The sequence below is a fragment of the Mchenga conophoros genome, linkage group LG3 (genome assembly GCF_057382185.1).
Source record: "Mchenga conophoros isolate Kocher_MC1m ecotype Shallow Benthic linkage group LG3, M_conophoros_male_GT1.1, whole genome shotgun sequence".
NCBI lineage: Eukaryota > Metazoa > Chordata > Actinopteri > Cichliformes > Cichlidae > Mchenga > Mchenga conophoros.
Genome location: NC_140528.1, coordinates 77774532 through 77800828, shown reverse-complemented (window position 1 = coordinate 77800828; position 26297 = coordinate 77774532). Strand labels below are relative to the sequence as shown.

General features: G+C 39.9%; 2 protein-coding genes across 2 annotated transcripts; both read right to left on the bottom strand.

Moving 5' to 3' along the window:
* Window positions 1-15041: 15041 nt before the first annotated feature.
* Window positions 15042-16951, bottom strand: LOC146580608 (uncharacterized). Its single transcript, XM_085269638.1, has 6 exons — window positions 16898-16951; window positions 16364-16708; window positions 16237-16272; window positions 16034-16144; window positions 15899-15927; window positions 15042-15164 (listed from the first exon to the last, which is right to left on the bottom strand). Exons 1-6 carry the CDS (start codon window positions 16941-16943, stop codon window positions 15042-15044), a joined length of 690 nt encoding a protein of 229 aa, XP_085125764.1. The 5' UTR covers window positions 16944-16951.
* Window positions 16952-23093: 6142 nt separating this feature from the next.
* Window positions 23094-24934, bottom strand: LOC146580607 (uncharacterized). The gene is made up of 6 exons (XM_085269636.1): window positions 24881-24934; window positions 24411-24755; window positions 24252-24290; window positions 24015-24125; window positions 23878-23906; window positions 23094-23222 (listed from the first exon to the last, which is right to left on the bottom strand). The coding sequence occupies exons 1-6, from the start codon at window positions 24927-24929 to the stop codon at window positions 23100-23102; spliced, it is 696 nt and encodes a 231-aa protein (XP_085125762.1). The 5' UTR covers window positions 24930-24934; the 3' UTR covers window positions 23094-23099.
* Between the last annotated feature and the right edge of the window lie 1363 nt (window positions 24935-26297).

Sequence of the window (26297 nt, the reverse complement as noted above, 5' to 3'; positions counted from 1 at the left end):
GGAGAAATGGACTAGCAAGGCAGTGGGCAATCAAAACCCCTGGTAGCAACTATCAGTGTTGCCACACTAGGCTGCTTTTTTGGCAGATAAAGATAAAAGATAAAAACTGAAGAAACCACAGTTCTCAAACAAGGTGAGAGATTTCACAAGTCTGGGGGCCACTGTGGGAAAAGCTTTATGTCCTTCAGTTTTGTCTAGTCTTGTATGATGTACAATAAGTATGATAGCTGCTGCTTCTCCATGGAAGGCTCTAAAAGTTGGAACCAGAATCTTGAAACGTGCTCTGGATTCAAGGCAGTGCAGCTGAATTAGCAATGGTGAGGCATCAGAGTACTTTAGTTTGTGTGTCAGAGGAGGATAATTGCAGTGCAGTCTACAGGTTTGCTGTTTGCAAGCATCTGCACAGATAGCATGCTAGCCAAGAACCCAGAGTGGCACTAAAGCCAAGTGAATGTCAACCTCACCCAGCACCTTGTCCAATGAGCAAAGCCAGCGACAGGTGAACTTCATCAGGCAACAAACTATTGAGCACTGTTTCTATTGGTTCATGTGTCTATAGGGGCGACCGTGGCTCAGGGGGTTGGGAAGCGTATCTGTAACCGGAAGGTCGCCGGTTCGATCCCCGGGCTCTCTGTCCTGGTCGTTGTGTCCTTGGGCAAGACACTTTACCCTACCGCCTACTGGTGTTGGCCAGAGGGGCCGATGGCGCGATATGGCAGCCTCGCTTCTGTCAGTCTGCCCCAGGGCAGCTGTGGCTACAACCGTAGCTTACCTCCACCAGTGTGTGAATGAATAGTGGCATTGTAAAGCGCTTTGGGTGCCTTGAAAAGTGCTATATAAATCCAATCCATTATTATTATAGATGAAACACTGATTTTTAGAAACAGAATAATGATGACTATAGTGAGTAAACCAGTCAGACAACCCAGAATGGTTTTCATCATGTGTGCGCTATCAGGCTCTTCTGTAAAGGCAATTATAATAAAACGTCACTCCAATTCAGTCTGGTTAAATTGCACACAATAATAATAACAATGATCACAATGGAAAAAGAAAAAAAAGAATTAAGAGACAGAAAAGTAATTTTACTTGCAGTCTTAAAATCCTCTTCTTCATTGGTTTCACCGCCTGTAAAGAACCATGGCTATTATAATATTTTGTGATTTCTTGTTTGTCTCTGAGGTGTTTTTGGATTTCATATGAACATAAAACTAACCTGGAAGATTAGAATTCACGTATGCTTATTCACACAAAATCCACAGAAATACAGCCCGACCTCAGATAAATCCCCTTGTGTGATTTTAAGAAACACAGAGGTGATGTTGGAAGTCATATTGAATTTTCCATTTTGAAATCATCACAGAATGAAGCTTTGTCTTGAGAGCCATACATAGCAGCAATACAGCTGGGCTTAGTTCTGTTGATAACTTTGAACCAGTCTGTCTGTGTTGGATTATAATAATAATAATGGATTGCATTTATATAGTGCTTTTCAAGGCACCCAAAGCGCTTTACAATGCCACTATTCATTCACTCTCACATTCACACAGTGGTGGAGGCAGCTACAGTTGTAGCCACAGCTGCCCTGGGGCAGACTGACAGAAGCGAGGCTGCAATATTGTGCCATCAGCCCCTCTGGCCAACACCAGTAGGCGGTAGGGTAAAGTGTTTTGCCCATGGACACAACGACCAGGATAGAGAGCCCGGGGATCGAACAGACGACCTTCCGGTTACAGATGCGCTTCCAACCGTTATTCATTGATACTTTGTTTCACATAGCTCTTATAATGGGGTTAAAGGGATGGGGTGTTTTTTTTTTCATCTTAGTATTGACCTACCTATACAATGCAAATGCAGAGCTCTGATATCTGCAACACAGATAATGGCATGCTTTGATTGGCTGAGGTAGAAATGGGACAAAGGGGGAGGTTTTACAAAAAATAACTGTCCAAATCTAACTGGGAAAATGTCTGGCACTGTCGAGTGTAGATCCACTGAGCGCAGCGCAAGCTAGCAAGACAGAAGCTAAGCTCGTTGCAACATGGCAAATGCCTCAACGCTACCCGAAATTGAACCTCCCCCACCCTCATTCAGATCTGGCGTTTGGAACTACCTTGGTTTTCATGTGAAGCATGACCCTGATGGTAAGCGTGTCATGGACAAAAGTAAAACAGTGTGTCGGATTTTATTTTTTAATAATTTTGTTGTTTCAGCAACATTAAATTTAAAAACTGTACTTTTGAGTTAAAATATATATTTATAATTTTAATAAATGACAAATTAAAAAGGCATGAACATTTTTTTGTATCGAAAAAATATCGAACTGTGACACCAAAGTATCGAACCGAACCGAACCGTGAATTTTGTGTGTCGTTGCACCCCTAAAATATATACTTCATTAAGCTAACCCCACTTAGCTTCTGAGAGCAGATGAGATCAGACATCCATGAGTGTGTATGTGATTGTACATTTAGTTGATTCTCTATGTGCATGAGGGTAAAACATGTATGTTAATGAAGTCATTATAACATTTTTGTGTCCGTTTTTCTGCTGGTTTGTTTGTTTCTATCTTAATGAAACAAGAGCATACAAAGTTACTCATAGGGGGAGTCAAAAGGTCTTTGGGGGAGGGAGGTGTGAGCAAAATACTCGTCGCTTTACAGGAAGAGACTACACAGTGTGGTCTGAGCACAGTCAGAAGAGGTTCATATGAAGTTTAAGAAGAAGAAATGAAACTTGAACTACTGGCTTTTGACCAGATAAATCCAGCCTTTGTACATTTACAGATTTTTGTTTTACCTATTTTAGAAAAAACATTGAGAATGAGAAATTACACACACACACACACACACACACACACACACACACACACACACATATATGTATATATCTATATATATATATACTTTTTAAAAGAACAATCTGGCACGCTTTGATGAAAAATTATGTGTAGGTCATGACACTTATTATAAAGCACAACGGCTAATGAAAATTATGCAGCCAGGGATTGCACTAGAGCTGTTTCTTAGTACTGAATTAAATAATATCTTATGTGTATTCATTTGAATTTATTTTAACTTCGTCAGGTGTTTTCATTTTTCATTGTCCTCTATTACATCCTGACACAGTCGGTGTGTGTATGGGCAGCTTTCTTGCCTGACGATGTTCTTGTGCAGTCTCATGCTCCTCCCCCTGTAATTTTCCACTGTGGTGACAGCATGTTCTATCAGCTAAAACGAAAGCCCTTTTTCTTGCCTGCATCAGAAGAATAAATAAACAAAGGTGATCTGAGTAACTTTGACCATGAGTAGAGGCTAGTTTCACTGTTTTCATATTTGAGGGTGTTTTTGTTTGACTGATACTTGATCATTTTGCTTCATCTGTTTTTATTTATCATCTGTTTTTTATTTATGTTCCTTTCTCTCCATCATTTCCCTGAATGTGCATTATGCCACTTTAACAATATGTGTGGTTACACCTGGTTATAAACATTCCAATATTATGTCGTCTGCAGAGAGAACGACAGGGGCAGGTATGTGGTGCATCATGTGTCTTTGAGGAGTGGATGAAGACTGTTGCAAGGGCATTCAGTTTATGTCTCTAGGTGAGGGTGGCAGACTCATGCCTGATGGATGGAGAGGTTTATCAGTTTCATTCATACATCCTCTTCTTCTTACCCTTGTGAGGGTCGCCGGAGGGGTGGGGGGGACTCCGAACCGAAAGCACTGTATCGAACGGTTCAATATCGATACAAGTATCGTTGCACCACTAATATATTTATCAGATTACCCTGAATTTCCAATTTAGCTATGTTGCAATAGGCCTAGACTTCTGGGGAGGCTTCCCATGATGCATGTTTGTGTTTTTGTTCACTTTCTATATGCTTATAGATCACTGTGGATTTAGTCATTAGTCATTTTTACTCCACAGCATGTCTTTGTCCTGTTTTCTAACCATGGCGGTAGGTCCACAGCTTCTTTTGGCTTTTTTTTGGAAACTTAGAGCTGCATAGTTCAGATCGCCTGAACTCACATTCTGAAATATCAAAAAAAAGATATAAAAAAAGTTTGTTAAAAAGATGAAAAGTTGGTGGAGTTATAATATCTCAATAATAATACCGGATACACATAACATAATTACATATGCAAATCTGTAACACTCAGATTAATGACTATAGATGTCACGGCTGGTGGGGTGAGCCGTGTGGTGTAGGAGGAAAAAGGACCCAAAATGCAGGCAGCCGACTGATGATATGAGTGAGGATTTATTTACAGGTGACAGTGGCAGAAACAGACAACGAAGCATGAGAAATACTAACGGAAACCTAAACTGGGAAAACTAAATAACAAACCGGAGATCATACGAACAGGGTGGGAGGCAGAGAGACGCCGACGAGGAACAGGACACCATAAAACACAGGGTAACAGACTGACACGGAGTTACACAGATGAACCGGCAACAGGCAGGAGAACACACAGGGCTTAAATACACACACCAGTAATCAGGGGATGAGAGACAGGAGGGCAACACAGCTGGGAGGAATCTGAGCTGACGGGACAGGTGAAACGTAAACTGAGCACACTCACATACGACACAGGCCTTCACAATAAAACAGGAAACTCAGACACATGGAACCAGACAAGACATTGAACTAAACAGACAGATTCACAAACAGATGGGGTGACACCATAGACAGACAGATACAGACGCAGACTGAATATAACAGATAGAACTTTAAACAATCATCATCAAGAAAATGATAACGAACTAAAAGTGCTGGGTCACCGACCCAGGACCATGACAATAGAGTCACCATATTATCATATACAGAAAAACATTGAGTGGAGATGGAATGACCCAAGCCATCACTGTGACGTACAGTTTATATTGAGTTTTGAAATAGCAAATTCATAGCAGTTTGCTTTATGCACACATAGATACTTCAATAAAATATGGTGGCTGCTTTGTGTTGTAACAACATGGAAGAAAGTCTTCCTTTCTTCTTCTTTGACTTAACAAACTTCATGCTAATGCTTCTGCTTTCTAAAAACAGAAGAACTATTTCTTCGGCAGACAGAGTTATAACTAGCATTTTATTGTTATTGCATTTCATTTATAATCTTCGTCTAATTGCTTATATATAATAAAATACAATTTCTTTATTCTTTTATAATTTACAACTTTGACAGTTTTAAGTGACAACTACTAAACAATATCTCTGCTGGGATTAATAGTGTTATATTGTTATAATAATTCATTTTTGTTCATTAAAATAAACGGTTTAGAGTTCTTTCTCCTTGCTTGAAGGTTGAGGTTTTTCATAGTCATCAAATGTTTAATGGTTCTGTTAAATCATAAACATTTTATATAGAGAGAAAAGATGGATTTACCTCACTGCTTTGCTCTGGTTGCTGTTGTGGACCTAAAGGCCAAATATGAAATTGTAATTAGTTTATTAGCAACACAGTACTTTGCTTTGGGTTTGTTAATCAGCAGCAAGAGAAGGTGAAACTAATTATAGCCACATTTACCTGTTTGAAGTTTCCTGATTTTTAAAAAAAGAATAATGACCACTATACTTAGTAAACCAGTCAGACCAGCCAGGATGATGCTCAATGGTTGGGTCGTTCTGTTGCACTCTTCTAAAAAGTGTGGTTAAGATATATTTTTACAAGATACAGAAAGTACTGCACAGTGAAGATTAAAATCTTTCCACTCATCACGGAATCTCACCTTCAGTCTTAAAATCCTCTCCTTCACTGGTTTCACCACCTGTGACCATGATTGTTGAATTATTTTACAATTTGCTGTTTGTAGTTACTGTGTTTCCACACGACATGATGAGAAACACTAAAGTTGCAAAGAAAGGTTTTTAACCAAAACTCACCTTGAATTCTCAACTCTACCCTAGTGGAAATAATTATATGATAGTCCAAGAAAAATCCACAGAAATACAGGCCAGCATCAGACAAATCCACTGACTTTATTTGAAGAAAGGCGGCGACGTTGTTGGAAGTCATATTGAATTTTCCATTTTGAAATCCATCACAGAATAAAGCTTGTCCATTGGAGCCATACATAGAAGCAATGCAGCTCAACGTAGCTCTGTTGACCACTCTGAACCACTCTGTATGCGTTGAACGTCTCGAAATGTTGGAGCACTGCAGTGTGACTTCTTCACCAGACTGGACCTCCACAGTCTGAAATTCAGAACCAGAGACAGAGAGCCAGCCTGAAACAAACACAAGATTCATCCTAGAGAGTGTAGTACCAGAATATTGTAACAGTGAAACTGTTTTAATGAATTTGCAGTGTCCTAATAATCAAATTGAAATACTGGAAGGTTAGCTGTTGCATAATTTGGAGTAGAGAGTAGTAAGGTACCACTACTTACTTATGCCACATTGAAACAAAGCTGTTATAAAGATGAGGCTCCTCATTGTGTGATTAAATCTGCCACTGATCGGATACTTTGTAACACGCAGCTCTTATAAGGGGTTTAGAGGGGCGGGGTGTTTTTCTTTAACTTGCCAATGACCTATCGGTAGTGTGCAATGCCTCTGCATGTAGTCAAGTTCATTACATTACAAGTTCATTACATTACAAGTTCATGGACATTATGAACAATGCTGGGCATCCTCTGCACACGGCCATTAACAACCAGAAGAGTCTGTTCAGTGACAGGTTGCTTCTCCCCAAGACAAGAACTAACAGACTTAAAAACTCCTTTGTCCCACACGCCATCAAACTGTTTAACTCCTCTCTGGAGGGGAGAGGGAGGGGAAACAGGAGGACAAAGGAGGGGGGAACAACTAATCTGTAGTGCCTCTTCACCTCACTGTACAATACCTTGTGCAATACTTTTTGTAAATAGTCAACAGTGCAATAGACTCAATACTTGAAATGTGCAATTCACTTGTATTTTTATTTTTTATAACTTATGTTACGGCCCGGCTCTGCTAGGCGGCAGCGGACGTAACATAAACGAGCCCAGAGACCAAGGAGTTAGATAGGAAGACAAACATAAGGTTTATTAACACAACTGAAATCCGTTAGTGAAACAACTCACTAGGCAGCAGAGAAACTTTAAACAAACACCACGATTAATAACACCAGTAGAGCACTGCTCTACTAAACGTCTCGCAGGAGGCAACACAAAACACAGGCAAAAGGGAGGGACTCTCTGTACAGTCTGTTCAAATCAACAAGTCCCTCGACGAATGAAGACTCCTCAGCCTTTTATACTATCCGTTAACTGCAGTCAGCTGTGTCACTTGTCATAACTGCAGACAGCTGTGTCACTTGTCCGTCGTACTCCAGGCTCCTGCGGCAGCCAATGGTGTGCGTAGTCTGACAGGCTCGGATCCGCATGAAGTTGGGGCGGGCATATGTCCGGGCCAGCCAATCCCCCGTGAGTCCTGGAGCACTGTAGCTTCCATGGAGGAAGGCGGGGCCACCTGAGGCCAGCGGCCGTAACATCCTATTTATTCTATTTATCCCCTTTGTATATTTTATTTATATTTGTCTCTGTATTTATATATGTGTGTGTGTGTGTGTGTGTGTGTGTGTGTGTGTGTGTGTGTGTGTGTATATATATATATATATATATATATCTATAACAATTCTGTAACTGTAACTTCGGTCGTTGCTGTGCTTTTTGGAAGTCGAATTTCCCAGAGGAACCCACCCGAGGGATTAATAAAGTTCTATCTTATCTTATCTTATCTTAAGTTTCATCTGTTATCAATAGAATACATAAAGGTTTTGTACATGGAGATTCCATGCTTTTCAGATGCAAAAAGAATATCTCCTATGAAATTTTTATTATTTTAAACTATTATCCTTTTCTAGTCCCTAAACATCTGGTATAACATGGAAAAGAATACCTGCAGTATCATTGTGTTATATTGGGTACAGTTTTCTATGGTTTCTATTTGGAGTTTTCTTTTTGAGGCTGATATGTGTCCTGGTGAAGCTCACCAACATTTTCACATTTCTGGTGCACACTCAGGTCTTTCTTAAATTTTACATGAAAAACAAGTGTAAAAACTTGTGTTCTGGTTACATACCTGTTTCAACTTAGTACATAGTTTAGCCAAGGTACATTATATAACTGTGTGTGTGTGTGTGTCTACATCTAAGGTAAAATGTGATTTTGTCTGATGGACGCAAAAGTAGGTTTACATAGTTTTCTGGGCGATACAGTCATGAAACTTTACAGGCGTGTAGCTCAGTTCAGAGAACTTCTGTACATTAACATTAGCATTTTAATTATGATGGTATTTTTGTCCCAGAAGTGAGAACATTTAGACAGGAGTGGATAGTGCTATGTTATGAATGCTAACATTAGCAGGCTTGATTATTCAGCAGCATTTAAAAGTTACAGACAAGAATTACAAAAGTACAATTTACAGTCATACCTGCCAACTACTAAACCTTTTTAGTTCATAGTGACCACAGAATCACATACCTGTTTTAGTATTTTTCACATGGTTCTTCGTACAGCATTGTAGTTACACAAAGACCAAATCCTTAAAACTGCAATTTTAAGCATGTTCTCACTCACTATGTATTAACAGACCTCTCTGCATTGAATCATATCTGTTATTAACCTCTGTCTCTCTTCCACAGCATGTCTTTATCCTGTCTTCCTTCTCTCACCCCAACCGGTCGCAGCAGATGGCCGCCCCTCCCTGAGCCTGGTTCTGCCGGAGGTTTCTTCCTGTTAAAAGGGAGTTTTTCCTTCCCACTGTCGCCAAAGTGCTTGCTCATAGGGGGTCATATGATTGTTGGGTTTTTCTCTGTATCTATGAAGCGCCTTGAGGCGACTTTTGTTGTGATTTGGCGCTATATAAATAAAATTGAATTGAATAAGGGTCTAACACTGAGGCAGAGACAGAGTTTGCAGTTTATATTTTGGTAAATGGACTGATTCTTATACAGCGCTTTTCTACTTTCTCGGAATACTCAAAGCTCTCTATACAGCATGCCACATTCACCCAATCACACCCATTCTCAGAAGCACTTTATCTATACTTAGTGCTATCTAACTACATTCACACTCCGATGGATGCATCGGAGGGCAACTTGGGGTTAGTATCTTGCCCAAGGATACTTGGATACATGCAGACTGGAGGAGCCAAGGATCGAACCACCAACCTTCCGATCAGTAGGTGACCTGCTCTACCTCCTGAGCTACAGCCACCCCATTTTCTGACAGAAAAGACTGTCTGAAGAGGGAATATTCAGACGTTAAGTGGGGATAACTGAGCTGGGGACGAGGAGTAAGCTTAATAACTTTTGTGTTTCTCTCAGGGCAGCAATGACTACAGTTGTGGTTTGAACTTGTGCTATATTAGATACCAAAGGTTTAGTCTAGACTTATTGAAAGGACCGATTTTATCTGGTTATTTTGTCCCATTTATAAGCGCCTGTTTAAAGTCATTTTTAGAGCAATGCAGCACTTCCCTTTTTATATATTTTTTAACTCAAGCCCAAGCGTGGAGAAACCAAAAGGTGTGGGTTTAATCCAATTTAATACAACTGAATCCTAAAAAAGTGAGAACTCATCAGATGCTTTTGAAACCTCTCAGCTTTGATGGCTTTCATTGTACTCTGTACTTACTTTAACTTCTGGTTTGTGGAATGATGATACTTTGTTTTTTCCACCTTTGTCAGGAATGGGAATGCATCTTCCATACAACAGATAGAGGTGTTAAAGCATCCACAAACCTGATACACTGGGTTAGATGTCATAGTCTCTTAGACATGCTCTTAGAGGAGTGCTACTCACTACAGTTCATTTTCTTTTTCTTTTTTGTTGAATAAAATATTTAAGGATAGCTTTTAAACAGCATCAGATTAAGAGTGTTGGTTATTTATTTGCTGATCACCTGAGTGATTACTAGTTGATGGACTGGGACAAAAAATCGGCCCTGGCATTTTTGGTCCTGGCAGCCCACCATGGTCACTCAAAAAGAAAAGAAAAAAGGAAAAAAAAGAATGTATATGTCATGCATACACATATTATGTGTATACTAAAAGTTTGGACATTTAATGATTTCGCTTTCATACATCGAATATATGATGCAAAATATATGTAGCAAAGATTGATAAATAACTCTAAATACAGTGGGGCAAAAAAGTATTTACTCAGCCACCGATTGTGCAAGTTCCCCCACTTAAAATGATGACAGAGGTCAGTAATTTGCACCAGAGGTACACTTCAACTGTGAGAGACAGAATGTGAAAAAAAAATCCATGAATTCACATGGTAGGATTTGTAAAGAATTTATTCGTAAATTAGGGTGGAAAATAAGTATTTGGTCACCTCAAACATGGAAAATCTCTGGCTCTCACAGACCTGTAACGTCTTCTGTAAGACGCTTTTCTGTCCCCCACTCGTTACCTGTATGAATGGCACCTGTTTGAACCCATCATCTGTATAAAAGACACCTGTCCACAGCCGCAAACAGTCAGACTCCAAACTCCGCCATGGCCAAGACCAAAGAGCTCTCGAAGGACACCAGGAAAAGTATTGTAGACCTGCACCAGACTGGGAAGAGTGAATCTACAATAGGCAAGCAGCTTGGTGTGAAAAAATCAACTGTGGGAGCAATCATCAGAAAATGGAAGACATACAAGACCACTGATAATCTCCCACGATCTGGGGCTCCACGCAAGATCTCATCCCGTGGGGTCAAAATGATCATGAGAACGGTGAGCAAAGATCCCAGAACCACACGGGGGGACCTGGTGAATGACCTGCAGAGAGCTGGGACCAAAGTAACAAAGGTCACCATCAGTAACACACTACAACGGCAGGGAATCAAATCCCGCAGTGCCAGACGTGTTCCGCTGCTGAAGCCAGTGCATGTCCAGGCCCGTCTGAAGTTTGCCAGAGAGCACATGGATGATACAGCAGAGGATTGGGAGAATGTCATGTGGTCTGATGTAACCAAAGTAGAACTTTTTGGTATAAACTCAACTCGTCGTGTTTGGAGGACGAAGAATACCGAGTTGCATCCCAAGAACACCATACCTACTGTGAAGCATGGGGGTGGAAACATCATGCTATGGGGCTGTTTTCTGCCAAGGGGACAGGACGACTGATCCGTGTTAAGGACAGAATGAATGGGGCCATGTATCGTGAGATTTTGAGCCAAAACCTCCTTCCATCAGTGAGAACTTTGAAGATGAAACGAGGCTGGGTCTTCCAACATGACAATGATCCAAAACACACCGCCCGGGCAACAAAGGAGTGGCTCCGTAAGAAGCATTTGAAAGTCCTGGAGTGGCCTAGCCAGTCTCCAGACCTCAACCCCATAGAAAATCTGTGGCGGGAGTTGAAAGTCCGTGTTGCTCGGCGACAGCCCCAAAACATCACTCGAGAAGATCTGCATGGAGGAATGGGCCAAAATACCAGCTACTGTGTGTGCAAACCTGGTAAAGACCTATAGTAAACGTTTGACCTCTGTTATTGCCAACAAAGGTTATGTTACAAAGTATTGAGTTGTATTTTTGTTATTGACCAAATACTTATTTTCCACCCTGATTCACGAATAAATTCTTTACAAATCCTACCATGTGAATTCATGGATTTTTTTTTCACATTCTGTCTCTCACAGTTGAAGTGTACCTCTGGTGCAAATTACTGACCTCTGTCATCATTTTAAGTGGGGGAACTTGCACAATCGGTGGCTGACTAAATACTTTTTTGCCCCACTGTATGTCTTACATTTTAGATTGCTGAAAGTAGCCACCCTTTGCTTTGTTGACAGCATTGCAAACCCTCGGCCTGCCCTCAGTGAGCTTCATGATGTGGTCACCTGAAATGGTTTTCCCATCAAAATTTCCATCAATGTCGCCTGCTCTGGCCCCTGGAAGAAAATTGACTATGGCTGGTGGTGTCTCTAGCTTCACATGTCTCAGAACAGAATTGTCAAAAACCAAAGTTTGATCTCAGTCAAGTGTGTCGCCGAGTAGGGAAAAGCGTTTAGAGGCTGAGGAGTAACTAAACATCTGACACATGAACAGGAAAGTGCAGGGGGGACAGATAAAGAGGCCATGCTGCTAGCTAGTCGGCTATGAGCTAAGCTAAGCTAGCAAAACCCTAAAGACACAGTGAGTGAATACTGTAACTATACATTTACGGGTGAAGCGAGTGTGCTACTGGTGAAGCACGTGAAGATTACACTGCTACGCAGATAAGCTACCCAGCACATCACCGTTTGATGGAAAAGGCAGGAAGTGATACTCTACCACAGAAAGAGTGAACACCAAGTGACAGCGCCTCAACCTAGATATTTATACACACAGAAAGGTTTCTGAAAGTCAAAATTATTGGATTTATGAAGCTGAATTTAATAAATTGTGCATAAATTAGCAGTATTTATTTTCCCATTTGGATGTAGGCATTTGTAAAATAGTTTTACGTGTAACCAAATTGCTGTGTATTTGTGGGTGGATTCAAGCATGTGCTTGGGAGTCTTCAGAAGTTGCACACAAATAATTGTACACATTCTTAAAGCTTAGTTTACACTTATGGATCATATGTTGCACATTTGCAACCCTTTTGAGACATATTTCTCTCAATACAGCAGCAGCGTACTGTCACTGTGAGGCCAGGTTACTAGCTATAGCTGGTACTACTGGCAGCACTGACAGCTAACATGCAGGTTAATTTTGTACATTTTGCTGAATCTATTTTTAGTTTAGTTTCTTTTTATTGTTTTCTGTCAGCTTTTGACCTCCACCTTTTCATCACTTCTTCTAGAAGCTGCGTAAAAGGTTTGATTAGGCATTGTCCAGTGTAAGTAATGAAAAAGAAGGAATGGATTGCTGTCAGTGCTTGTACGGCCAGTAAATCGTCCCAAAAGTGTGTTGGCCCACCAAGAAAATGCCCAGTAAGCCACATTACCAGTCCAGACCTGGTGATGCCCTGACTTTAAATCTATTTTCACAGTGCTTTTCATTTACACTCAACAAAAATATAAACGCAACACCTTTGTTACTGCTCCCATTCCCCATGGGATGGACGTAGAGACCTAAAATTCATTCCAGATACACAATATAATCATCCCTCCCAAACAGTGGTCACAAATCAGTCCAAATGTGTGGTAGTGGGCACATCTGCTATATTGAGATAATCCATCCCACCTCACAGGTGTGCCACATCAGGATGCTGATCTGACATCATGAGTAGTGCACAGGTGTACCTCAGACTGCCCACAACAAAAGGCCACCCTGGAATGTGCAGTTTTTTGCGCTATTGGGGGTCTGGGGACCCAGAACCGGTCAGTATCTGGTGTGACCACCATTTGCCTCATGCAGTGCAACACATCGTCGCATGGAGTCTATCAGATTGTCAATTGTGGCCCGTGGAATGTTGGTCCACTCCACTTCAATGGCTGTGCGAGGTTGTTGGATATTCGTGGGAACTGGTACACGCTGTCGTATACGCCGGTCCAGCACATCCCGAACATGCTCAATGGGTGACATGTCCGGTGAGTATGCTGGCCATGCAAGAACTGGGACATTCTCAGCTGCCATCTGCCCTGAACAATGTGAACCATGATTCATCCATGAAGCGCACACCTCTCCAACGTGCCAGACGCCATCGAATGTGAGCATTTGCCCACACAAGTCTGTTACGGCGACGAGCTGGAGTCAGGTCAAGACCCCGATGAGGACGACGGGCGTCCCTGAGATGGTTTCTGACAGTTTGTGCAGAAATTGTTTGGTTGTGCAAACCAATTGTTCCAGCAGCTGTCTGGGTGGCTGGTCTCAGACGATCTTGGAGGTGAACCTGCTGGATGTGGAGGTCCTGGGCTGGTGTGGTTACACGAGGTCTGCGGTTGTGAGGCCGGTTGGATGTGCTGCCATATTCTCTGAAACGCCTGTGGAGACGGCTTATGGTTGAGAAATGAACATTCAATGCACGGGCGACAGATCTGGTTGACATTCCTGCTGTCAGCATGCCAATTGCACGCTCCCTCATTGCTTGTGGCATCTGTGGCATTTTGCTGTGAGACAAAACTGCACATTCCAGGGTGGCCTTTTGTTGTGGGCAGTCTGAGGTACACCTGTGCACTACTCATGATGTCAGATCAGCATCCTGATGTGGCACACCTGTGAGGTGGGATGGATTATCTCAATATGGCAGATGTGCCCACTACCACACATTTGGACTGATTTGTGACCACTGTTTGGGAGGGATGGTTATATTGTGTATCTGGAATGAATTTTAGGTCTCTACGTCCATCCCATGGGGAATGGGAGCAGTAACAAAGGTGTTGCGTTTATATTATTGTTGAGTGTATGTTGATCTGATGTCTCAGCAACTCCTCCATGAATTTCAATGATATTTTATGACCCTGACACTTGGATTATGTGATGACACTAATCATTGATAAAGAACATTACTGAGAACACTGAGATATTTTTTAAATTAAAAACTTGTTCATAATACGGCCAAAATATGTTCTGTGTTTAATCTCTAACCATAGGCATTATGATTGTATAAAACTGAAGCAACTCATGTAATAAAATGTTGAGTGACGTTGTTATTATTGCCCAATAAGTTTGTTTGATAGCCTAAGAAATTTAAAAGACATTGAAGATAAAGTTAAGACATGTAAACACAGAAAGCTAGTTTGAATCGATCGATCATTATTCTGTTGCTTTTATATCGTCCTCGAGCTCTGATTTTAGAGCCCTTGTGGTTTTCACCTCAGCTCTGCTCACACCACACTGTGCTTTTCTTATTATCTGACTCCTCCAGACCATTAGACTCTGAGAAAATTGCATTAATCAGTTATTTCTGAATCTTCTTTATCATGTCTACGTTTTTCTTCTCAGACAACATGTGAATAAATAAGAAAAACAAAGAGGCACAAAGCAGAGATTTAGAAGAAAAAACAACCTTGAATGCAAATTTTATTCATAATTTTATTTTTTTCCGAGATTCATGTCACCCACAACACACACACAGAAATATATCAGCAGGTTATATTAATAAGAACTAATTCTTCTTCCTAAGTCTATCGTGTGGCAGCATACACAACGTTAGGCTCCGGCTCTCTCTGTGTCGCAGGCCTGCGGCTTCTTTTAGCTTTTGTCTGAAAACTCAGAGCTGCGTAGTTCAGGTCATCTGAGTTCATGTTCTGGAAAATTAAAATACTTTTTTAAACAGATGAGTTCAACAAAATATGTAAGGCTTGTGGATTTGTGAGTTACATGACATATATTTCAGTAAGATTTTATTAGTTGAATTAAACAAGAATCAATAATGATTCTAACGTCTTAGAGTGGTTGCATTAATTTTCTTTAAAACACTGTTTTGCAACTGATTTACTGGTTGCATATGGATTTCACAAACTACACACAACTAGCTTTAATGTAAAGAACAGCAGAGCAGGAACAGACATATTTATCCTCCTCAACAAAATAACTTCTAATCAACCAGGAACATTTATTTTGAGACACACTTTAGAAGAATAATTTATAATAATAATATAATATATTTATGATATATTTATAATTTTTTTACACTAACTTTTTAAGTTACAATTGGTGTTAGAAATCTGATTTCACAGACAATTTATCACAATAATGTATGTACTCCTTGTATTTTTGTGTATGATTTTCAAATTACTAAACTATTACTTATTTAGATGTATCATTAAGCTTTTTTTCTGCTGGGATTATTTTTTTTTACTTTTAACAATTTCTGTCAGATACTGATTACTGCAGTTAATGAGGAGAAAAGACTGCTTTCTCGCTTGAACAACATGTGGATGACATAGGTTGATATTAGTCATAGAACAATTACATGTTTAAATGCATCTTTTTAAATCATGACATACATTTCACACAATATGAGTAAAAACACATTTACCTTGTGTTTGTCACCCTTAGGTTCCGTAGCTAAACAGCAAATACAAAATTGAGATGAGTTAATTTTCACAAACATATTTTTTATCTTCTTGTTTCTGTTTACTATAGCAGGTGAAACAGTTACAGCCAAGTCTACCTGTTTGTAGGTTCCTGACTTTTAGAACCAGAACAATGACCACCATAGTAAGTAAAACAGTCACACCACCCAGCATGATGCTCATCAGGTTTATGCATCTTTCAGGCTCTTCTACAAACATAATTGGAGTGGAATATTTCAGTCTGGTTGAAGTCTGAGCTCAACAACAATCAAAATGCTTAGAGACAGGAAAATAATCTTACTTTCAGCCTTAAATTGTTCATCATTCGTTTCACCACCTGTAAAGAAACATGGGTATTATAATACTTTGTGACTTCAAGTTCTCATTTAAAGTCTCATCATGTTGTTCTGCTACTAAGGAAAGCTTACCTTCAAATCTTAACTCTACTGCATTGGAAATAATAATATGCACATCCATGTAAAATCCACAGAAATACAGCCCAACATCAGATAAACCCACTTGTGTGATTTTAAGAAAGACAGAAGTGACACTGGAACTCATATTGAATTTTCCATTTTGAAATCCATCACAGAAAGAGGCTTGGCCATGAGACCCAAACATGGAGGAGATGCAGCTTGTTTTAGTCGCATTGATCACTCTGAACCACTCTGTGTGGGTTGGACTTGTGGAAATGTTGGAGCACTGCAGTGTGACGTCTTCACCAGGCTGGACCGTCACAGTGTGAACCCCAGAGCCCGAGATAAAGATCCATCCTGAATCAAACAACAAAGACAAAATGAGATTCAACTCAAAGTGTACGGTACAACAGACCCAATAACAGGGCGACAACTTTTCATTTGATTTAATTAAATCACTGCTTTCTAAACTCAAATTTAAAATCTGTTGGGCTCCTCGTTCCATTACTTATTTTAAGCTGGGAGTAGTAATGTGCCAGTACTTACTGAGGCTGCAGAAAATCAAAGCTGTTATCAAGACGAAGCTCCTCATCGTGTGTTTAATCCTTCACTGCTCGGACAGCAGTGAACCACACAGCTTTTATAAAGGGGTTTAGAGGGGCGGGGTGATTTAGTTTGTCATCTTGCCAATGAACTACAAAGGCAATGCAATGCATTTACATATCTTTTAGCACTGGCTAATATCAATCTACATTAATGTAGTTTGTTTATTTGTTTGTTTATTTCTTATTTTGTGCTAGGATATTCACACTCTTAGGATCCAGTGTTTTATCTGTTTTTTGATCAAGTATCTTATTTTAGTCCCTTAAGATCTGGTGCAGCATATAAATGAAAACAAAAATGGGGATAAACAGTGTTTTTAAAATTTATTATACTTTTCACATAGGATGTTTGCATTCATTAGACCCAAGTTAAAGCTCATTATATATATCCTAAAGTTGTGAAATTATTTAAAGCTGTTTAACCCTGTAGTTGTTTCCCCATACTTTCTGTGAGCTTTTGCAATCAGAATTATGCAGATAACCCTGCAAAGTTGATAGACGATGCATGCAAATCACATGACCAATTTAAGATGATATAGCAGCAAGATCCACCCTTGATAAGTCTTCGTTTCAACTTGTGTTGAAAGTGCAGACTCAAACTACCAAGTAATAAAGGCCAAGTAAAAACAAAGTTATGATAAATAATTCACACCATACTTTGTCTCAATACTATCATCATTTAGTACAAGAAAAAAACTAAAACAAAAAGTATTTTCTAAGAAACATGACTTAGTTAATAACCTTAAAAAGGTAGGGATGTAGATTGACCAGTAAATTGAGAGCTTTACTCTTGCGCTCAGCTCTCTTATCACCACGATTTACCAGTACAGCATCCGTGTCACTGCAGCTGTAGCACCTATCTATCCGTGATTTCCCCCTCCCCCCACTTGTGGACAAGATCAAAAGACATCCTCCACTTGAGGCAAAAGCTCATCTCTGATCTGGAGCGGGCACTCAACCCTTTTCCAGTTGAGGACCATGGCATCAGACTTGGAGATGCTGATTCTCATCCCCACCATTTCACACTCCAACAGAACCACATCATCTGCGAAAAGCAGAAACAAGATTTTGAAACTACCGAAGCAGAATCTTTCTGCCACTTGGCTATGCGAGAAATTCTGTCCATAAAAAAAATATTTAAAAAATCAGTGACAAGTCCTAGCAGTCCAGGAACAAGTCTACATCGCCACTGACACCGGCCTCCTGCTAAGTAGGGCTGGGTATCGTCACTGATTTCTATAATCTATTCGATAACAAGGTCCCGAATCGATTTGCTCCACGATTCGGTTCAATTCGATTCGATTCTTGGAAATTTGGCCTTAGACAGTCACAAATATTATAATTCAGATCATGCATCAGTACATTTCCATATTTTTTATATCTGTAAAAAGAAAGCTGACACTTGCGAGACTTTATCAAAGGTGTGAGCATCACAGCAGATGCCTTTGTGTCAAAGTAGCTGAGGATAAAACACAGAAAAACATGAAGGTGATTTTCCTGGCCTGGGATTTTATAAAAATATTCTGCAGTAGATCAAAAATGAAAGAAAACCATTAATCAACATATGTACATTACCTGATGCTGTTAAAGAGGTTTTATTAGAGACACAGCTAAGCGTTTTGCAATTTTGCACAATTTTAAAAAGTTTACATTTGTTCAGTATTGAACAGCAGAAATGAGGCTTTCTTTTCGGAAGTAAGTAAAAGGAAAAAAACAGATTTTTAGATGGGAAACTGTTCTTGAAATACACAGAGAGAGAGAGAGAGAGCTGTGCATGAAGTATGATTTTATCGTGGTGGAAGCAAAACAGTAAAAGTCAGAGGGAATACGTGATGATGTTTATGTGAAGCGTAGTTTGGATCTTTTGCTGCTGGTTCAGTCAATATTATTTGGAGAGAGATAAAACCTACAGCTTCAGAATCAGCGCAAAAAGGGCGTAAACAACGCGCGGACTCGCCGAAACATCAGAATCAGCGAGCTGTCGGCTTTCAGCCCCGACCGTGTCCATGCCGTCGGATGAGAAAGGCGACATCTCACTGATTCTGATCCGTCAGCGGGTCCATACTTTGTGTTTACGTCTATGTGCAGAATCCGTGTACCTGCTCTCATTTACTGTTTTAGCTGTTTGGTGGTTGTTGAAATTTTGTGAGGTTTAACCTGAAATTCTGGCATTTCGGGCAAAATAAATTTATATTAAAAAAACCAATTCAGGATTTTAATGAATCGATATCACGTTATCCAAGCTAGAATTGATTTTAATCGATAAATCAATAATCAAAACCCACCCCTACTGCTAAGCCACCTGTAGCTCTGTTGTCAACATTCTCCTGTCAAGCCACACGAGGCTTCGTGTTTCTGATGATGGCGACTTGCCAAACCCGAAGATCAGGCCTCAGAGGCCTCAGAGGCCTCAGCCTCCGAATGCTGCTCTGTGGCCTTCAGACCACCTGAACTGCCTTTGGGTTTTTTTGTTTGTTTTTTTTGGACTCTTGTGCTTCAGATTGTCTTTGTTCAATTCTTAATCTAACAAATGTACTTCTGGAAGAATGGTCAAAACTTCCCACAAATACACACCTAAACCTTGTAAAAGCCTTCCCAGAAGGCGCAAAGGGTGGGCTGGCATCACATTAGACAGCCAGTTAAGGCTTTGTCAGGCGAGGAAGGAGGAGTAATGCTGACTCTAGCATGCTGGATTTTAATAACAAAGAAAGAACGTAAAAAGTGAGAAAGATTGAAAAAACAAAAGAAACAGTTCTATCAGAAATAAAAAGTTTGGACCAGTTGAATGGGATACTGTACACAGTATATACACTACCAGTCAAAAGTTTGGAAACACCGTCTCATTTAATGGTTTTTCTTTATTTTTACCTGTTTTCTACATTGTAGATACGAACTGAAGACATCAAATATATGAAACAGGAAATTTGGAATTATGTAGCAAAGAAACAATTGATAAATATCTCATGAATAAATAAATATGTCTTATATTTTAGATTCCTGAAAGTATCCACCTTTTGCTTTGTCGATAATATTGCAAACCCTTGGCCTTCTCTCAATGAGCTTCATGATGTAGTCACCTGAAATAATTTTCTCTTTTTCTGTGGTGGAAAAGTCAGGTTGGTACACAGCTGACAGCAGTATTTTGACAACTTCATATTATAGCAAGAACCAATCAGGTCAGTTGGTCCAGAAAATTGCAAATTGTAAATGTGTGCAGTTGCAAAAACCATCAACTACTCCTAAAAACTGTCCTCAACTAGACCTCAACTATGTCCAACAGTTGCTGTTTATTGAATCTGATTTGTGGGTTCAGCCAGCCCCACGCTATGACAGAGGTCCAATAATGTCTGGTAGTGCCAGATGGATCGGACACATTGGGATATAAGGACAGAGCTGAAAGAGCAGTTCAACACACTGATCTCCAATTGAAGCTCCTGCACATTGGATCTGCAGTAGAGACTGACAATCATACACCTGGTAAGCAAAAATGCTATTACACCACCAGCAGGAAAACCAACAACAGAAGAAAAAGCAACAACAAAGTCAAATCTGGGTCTTTTAAATGAACAGAGCAAACAGGCAGAGAGGTTTTCATTACTTTTCAATTATTGCGTAAAAATGTAACTAAAAGTCTAAAAGACTGTTAATTTGACTGCCTGCAAAAAAGGAAGTGTTCTTCCTCTTTTTAATAAAAATATAAGTAGAGCACAGGAAATATGTGGCACTCTGCCCTAAACATTTAGGATAAAGTATGGCAGCGAGAGAGAGACAGTGAAGAGTTATAGGATCTCTGCTTTGAGCAGTGTTGGGACTAACGCGTTATTAAGTAACGCGTTACAGTAACTACGTTATTATTGTGGTAACGAGCACGGTAACTAGTTATTATGCCAAAACCAGGAACGCGTTACTCGTTACTGGGATTTAGATAGGCTCGTTATTCGTTACTTCGTGTGGTGGCTATCGCAGAGCTTCCACAGATTCAATAACATTAGCAAGTGGTGGAAGCCAGCAGGTGGATGAAGGAAAAGGGAGGCAAGAGGAGAGACCCGAAGCAGCCGCTGGTCCGAGAGTGTCAGGTGAGCTGAACTTCAGGTAAGAAGTTATAACCTGCAGTCTCTCTGGGTCAGATATGAACCAAGTTTAGGTGGAGTTTATTTTCGTTATGCTGACTTTTTCGTACTGCGTGCTAGCTAGCATGACGGAGTTTCTATACAGCTGGGTGGGTGCTATGTTACTGATGTTGAACTTTATTTTGTTCATAAGGTTAATTATTAGAGTTGCCAACCGTCCCGTAAAAAACAGAATCGTCTTGTATTCAGAGAAAATATCATGCGTTTCGTATTGAGGTGAAAAGGAACAGTTTGTCCCGGACTTCAGCTACAATGAAAAAGACACAAATCTGGATTTATTCTGTGTTTACGCTGCACAGCTGCCTCTTCTTCTCTCATCCTCTCCCCTCTCTCTCCTGTTTCTACTTCAATCATGAAACTGATCAATGATCAGCTGATCGTCTTTCCTCTCTTTTTGTTTATCGCCCACTTTGCGCCAGAAAGAGGAAACCAGCGGATGTCGTGCTAAACAACAGCAGCACTTTTAAGCTTGATCAGCTGTTGTTAGAATTTATTTAATATTAATTTCTAGTATCAGCTGATGTTTGCTGGAGCCACAGCTGTAAACCTGCTGGTCATGATGTCGGTTTGGTTATGTGATGAGAGGGAAACATGAAGATGAAACCAGGAGATGTCCTTACTGAATCATCAGAGCTGAACAGGTGATGGAGAAACAGGTTTACCTTTTAGTTAACATGAATGAGTTGAAGGGAAGTTATGAACTGTTTCTGAGAGACAAATAACACCAGGATCCTTTTCTAAGTAGCTGACAGCTGGTAACTGTGCAGGGGCGGGTCTAGCAAAGTGTTGCCAGGGGTCCATGTAGGGCATTAAAAGGGAAAGGGGAGCACAAGGAAATACTTATTCTCATTTAAAATGTCTCACTTTTAAAAAAATAATTATCTGAGTCTTGCAACAAACAATTGATAGATTGATACATATATACCATCAGAACAGTGAACATCACTGTCACAACAGTGTTTATTTTCATTCAAAGGCTTTATGATTTTTCCTATAATGGTGGGCCGGTCTCTAGTCAAAATGCCCGGGAGGATTTTTTTGTCCCAGTCCAGCCATGTATGCAGCTCATCTGCAGTCTGGTGTTATCTACATCTTCCTATTCAGAAGGCAGAATTTCCGAGTTCTGAGTACAATCGAAAGCACCACGACTGCAGTTTTTGTGTTGGATGTAAAAAAACAGGCTAGGATAGAATCAGGTGTGGGATTTCTCTCGTGGAAATGTGCACATTATTTTTTCCTTTCTATTGGTAGGTGGCACAGTGCACTTGTGACAAGGAAGCAAGCTAGAAAACTGGCAGTCTGGCTGGGTATCCAGTTACGGAAGCAACACATTAACAAGAGAATTCTGAGTAAAACCAAAGTTACTTTCCCTAGTAACTAGTTACTCTGAAAGTAACGAGTAACTTGAAGTAACTGAGTTACTTTTGATAGAAGTAACTAGTAATGTAACTAAGTTACTAATTTAAAGTAACTTACCCAACACTGGCTTTGAGCCACTAAAACTCCTAATATTAGCTATTCCCGCCACATCAGGCAGCTTTTTGGGGATTAAATTTACTGCAACTGGAAATTCACTATTACATGCGACAAATGTTACTGAATGAAACTCTGATGTTATCAAAATGTCTAAACATAACAACCGGTTTAAATTAGAACTATGTCACCTTTATACTTCCTGAAGGGCTTGGAAACCTTGTGATTTTAACCTCAGTTGGGCTCAGACCACACAGTGCTGTCTCTTCCTGTTAAAATTTATTTCTACTCTCCCACAACAGAGCATTGGACTCTCCCCAAAAGAAAGTTTCACAATCGGTGTGAGACCATTGACTTCTCCTTCATCAACATACTTTAAGTGTAGTGTTTTTCCTCTCCAACAAAAGGTGGACAAATAAAAAAGACAATGACACAAAAGTAAAGATACAAACACAACATTAATGCAAATTTTATTTGTTTTATTTTTTTGCCATATCCTCCACAAAACAAAACCTTATCTGCAGGTTATCACAAAGCACGAGTCTATCTGGTGGCAGCGTACACAACATGTGGCTCCAGCTCTCTCTGTGTCACAGGCCTCCGGTTTCTTTGGACGTTTTTCTGGAAGTTGAGAGCTGTGTAGTTCAGATCGTCTGAGCTCACATTCTGAAAACCAGAATATTTACACAGCTGAGTTTGCTACATATATATCATGCATTTGAAGATATGTTGGTTAAACCAAAAATGATTTTACATAAAATGTGATTTTTAGAGTTTAATACTAAAACATCATACTGGAAGAACACCTGTGCTGTCCAGTGTTAAACACAATTCAATTAGATTATACAGTAAAAAAAGAGTTTAGCTTCAGTAACATAGGCCAGAAATTGGAACTAATGCGGCTATGTAGGTAAAGATGTCTTTTAAAAAAACAAAAATCTTCAGAAGAAGGAAACTACTGAGCAGGGATAGCTCAGTAGGTAGAGTGGTTGCCCCATAATTGGGAGGTTGGGGGTTCAAATCCACTGAACAGCTACCCTGAGGTACACTTGAGCAAGGTACCGTCCCTACACACTGCTCCCCGGGCGCCTGCTTAGTGGCTGCCCTCTGCTTCACTGAGTGAATGGGTCAAATGCAGAGAAAAACAAGCAATTTCCCCATGGGGATCAATAAGGTATACATTATTAATTCTACAGTTAAAATGACCTTAACAAACTCTTAGACACTTCTCTTTCCAACATTAATATATCATGACATATTGGTTGCACATTCTAAGGAAAAAGAAAACAACAGTAACAACAAAAAAAAAATAAACATTTACCTTGTTGCTTTTTGGTTCTTGTTCTGCCACTAAATACCAAATACAAAAGTGTCATTAGTTCATTATTACCAGCGTACAAGAGGAGGTACAAGATTTACCTGCCAAAAAGAAGTGAAACAAATTAAAGCCATGTGTACCTTTTTGAAGTTTCCAGATTTTAAAAACCAGAATAATAACCACTATAGTGAGTAAACCAGCCAGACTACCCAGGATGGTGCTTAGCAGGTGTGTCATTCTGTCAGACTCTTCTGCAAAGAACAAATCAAAACAAAAACCCATCAGTCCACTTTAGTCGGGTTGATTGAAACATAATATTGATATTAACTTTTAGCACATTGAACAGCAAAATTTTAGAAGCCATAAAATAATTTTACTTTCAGTCGTAAAATCCTCTCCTTCATTGGTTTCACTGCCTGTAAAGAAACATGGCTATTATAATATTTTGTGATTTCCTTTTTGTCTCTGAGCTGATTTTGGATTACGTATGAACATAAAACTAACCTGGAGGACAAAAGTCCTCCCTACAAGCTTACCTTGAATTCTTAACTCGACTGCATTGGAAATGACAGTATGCTTATTCACATAAAATCCACAGAAATACAGCCCGACATCAGATAAATCCACTTGTGTGATTTTAAGAAACACAGAGGTGTTGTTGGAACTCATATTGAATTTTCCATTTCGAAATCCATCACAGAATGAAGCTTTGCCTTGAGATCCATACATAGCAGCAATGCAACTGGGCTTAGTTCTGTTGATAACTTTGAACCAGTCTGTCTGTGTTGGATGACTCGAAATGTTGGAGCACTTCAACGTGACTTCTTCATCAAGTTGGACCTCCATAGTCTGAAACTCAGAACCTGAAACAGAGATCCAGCCTGGAATGAAAGAACATGATGTTTATGTCTGAACCTACAGTGTTACAGGACAACAACATCAACTACATTTGTTTACCGGCGTTTCTCATTCCATTATTTGAGAGTACTGAGGTGCCAGTACTTACTGAGGCTGGAGAGAAATAAAGCTGTGCTCAAGACGAAGCTCCTCATCATGCGTTTAATCCTGTAACTGCATGGATAGTTTGTATCGCACAGCTCTTATATGGGGGTTAAGAGGGGCGGGGAGTCTTTTGTTTGTGTGTGTGTGTGTGTTGGCTTTATATTTTGTGTTTCATCTTGCCATTGCCGCCCTATACAATGCAATAGCTTTGCATGTTTTAGCTTAAGCGAATATCCATTAACATAAAATTTCCACTTTATCATTTTACATTATGTCTGCTTGAGATACGATTTTCAGAAAATTATACAAATACTTAAAAATCCAGTCTGCAGCTTCTGCAGTTAGAAGTATTTATGTGTTTCTAGTCCTTAAAGGTCTAAAAGGAAGCAAGAAGGGGGTACATTGGTTTTATGCTTGGTGCATTTATTAAGGATCCCATTTATCATGTATTATAATGTCTTATAATCCAAACTTCAGCTCTAAATTGTCTTTGATCTAGTGACACAGGACACAAAATAGAAAATATGAAATGTACACAAGTATTCACGACCTTTCCTCAATACTTGAAGCGCTTTTGGCAAGCTCAAGCTGCATCAGACTGGACGGGGAGGATTGTGCGCAGCTATTTTCAGATCTCTCCAAAGACATTCGGTCGAGTTCAAGTCTGGGCTCTGGCTGAGCTCCTCAAAGACATTCGCAGAGTGGTCCAGAAGCCACTGCTTTCTTGTCTTGGATTTCTGCTTAAGTTTTTTGGCCTGTTGGAAGATGAGCCTTTGCTCCAGTCCGAGGACCACAGTGCTCTGGAGCAAGTTAATATCAATGATGACTTTGTACATTGCTGCATTTATCTTTCCCTCGACCTTGACAAGTCTCCCAGTTCCCACAATATAATGTTGCTACCACCATGCTTCATTGTAGGGATAGTATCCTTGTAGCATTATTCTCAAAAAGACTTGTGGCTGTAATTGCTGTCAAAGGTCCTTCAACAAAGAATGGAGCAAAGGCTATAAATTCTTATGTATACTGTATGTTATCCTTGACCTAGCTTTGACCCAATATTGGTCATGTGAAACATCACATAAGCCAAGATGAGAAAAAAGGCAATTATCATCATTCATGGTCAAGGGTGAAACGTCTGTGAGACCTTGCCCCACCTCATCATGTGACTTGTTAAAGTTACTGGAGGCAAGATATGAAGAAGAGGTTGAATTTGAAGGGAAGGGATCATAAGACTGGATTATAAGTGGCTGACAGCTGGTGTTGTAAGCCACCACCTCTGTTCAATGGCATTCTTGAAAATTTTGCTTTGCATTTTGTACAGATATGACCTTTTTACTCTAGTATCACCATGAATATGACTTTTGTGGTTCCCGTATGTCCTTAACCTGCTGTTTGAGCTCTTAGGTATAAGAATACCAGTC

Excerpts from the sequence above, each read along its gene's own strand:
- LOC146580608 (XM_085269638.1), bottom strand. The coding sequence starts at position 16,943 with ATGAGGAGCTTCGTCTTGATAACAGCTTTGATTTTCTGCAGCCTCA. Across the intron at positions 16,145-16,236 it reads TGAACAATTTAAGGCTGAAA|AAGAGCCTGAAAGATGCATA; the intron begins GTAAGATTATTT and ends TTATGTTTGTAG. Across the intron at positions 15,928-16,033 it reads AGTCAGGAACCTACAAACAG|CTACGGAACCTAAGGGTGAC; the intron begins GTAGACTTGGCT and ends TTTGCTGTTTAG.
- LOC146580607 (XM_085269636.1), bottom strand. The coding sequence starts at position 24,929 with ATGATGAGGAGCTTCGTCTTGAGCACAGCTTTATTTCTCTCCAGCCTC. Across the intron at positions 24,291-24,410 it reads AGTCGAGTTAAGAATTCAAG|GCAGTGAAACCAATGAAGGA; the intron begins GTAAGCTTGTAG and ends GTTTCTTTACAG. Across the intron at positions 23,907-24,014 it reads AATCTGGAAACTTCAAAAAG|TGGCAGAACAAGAACCAAAA; the intron begins GTACACATGGCT and ends TTTGGTATTTAG.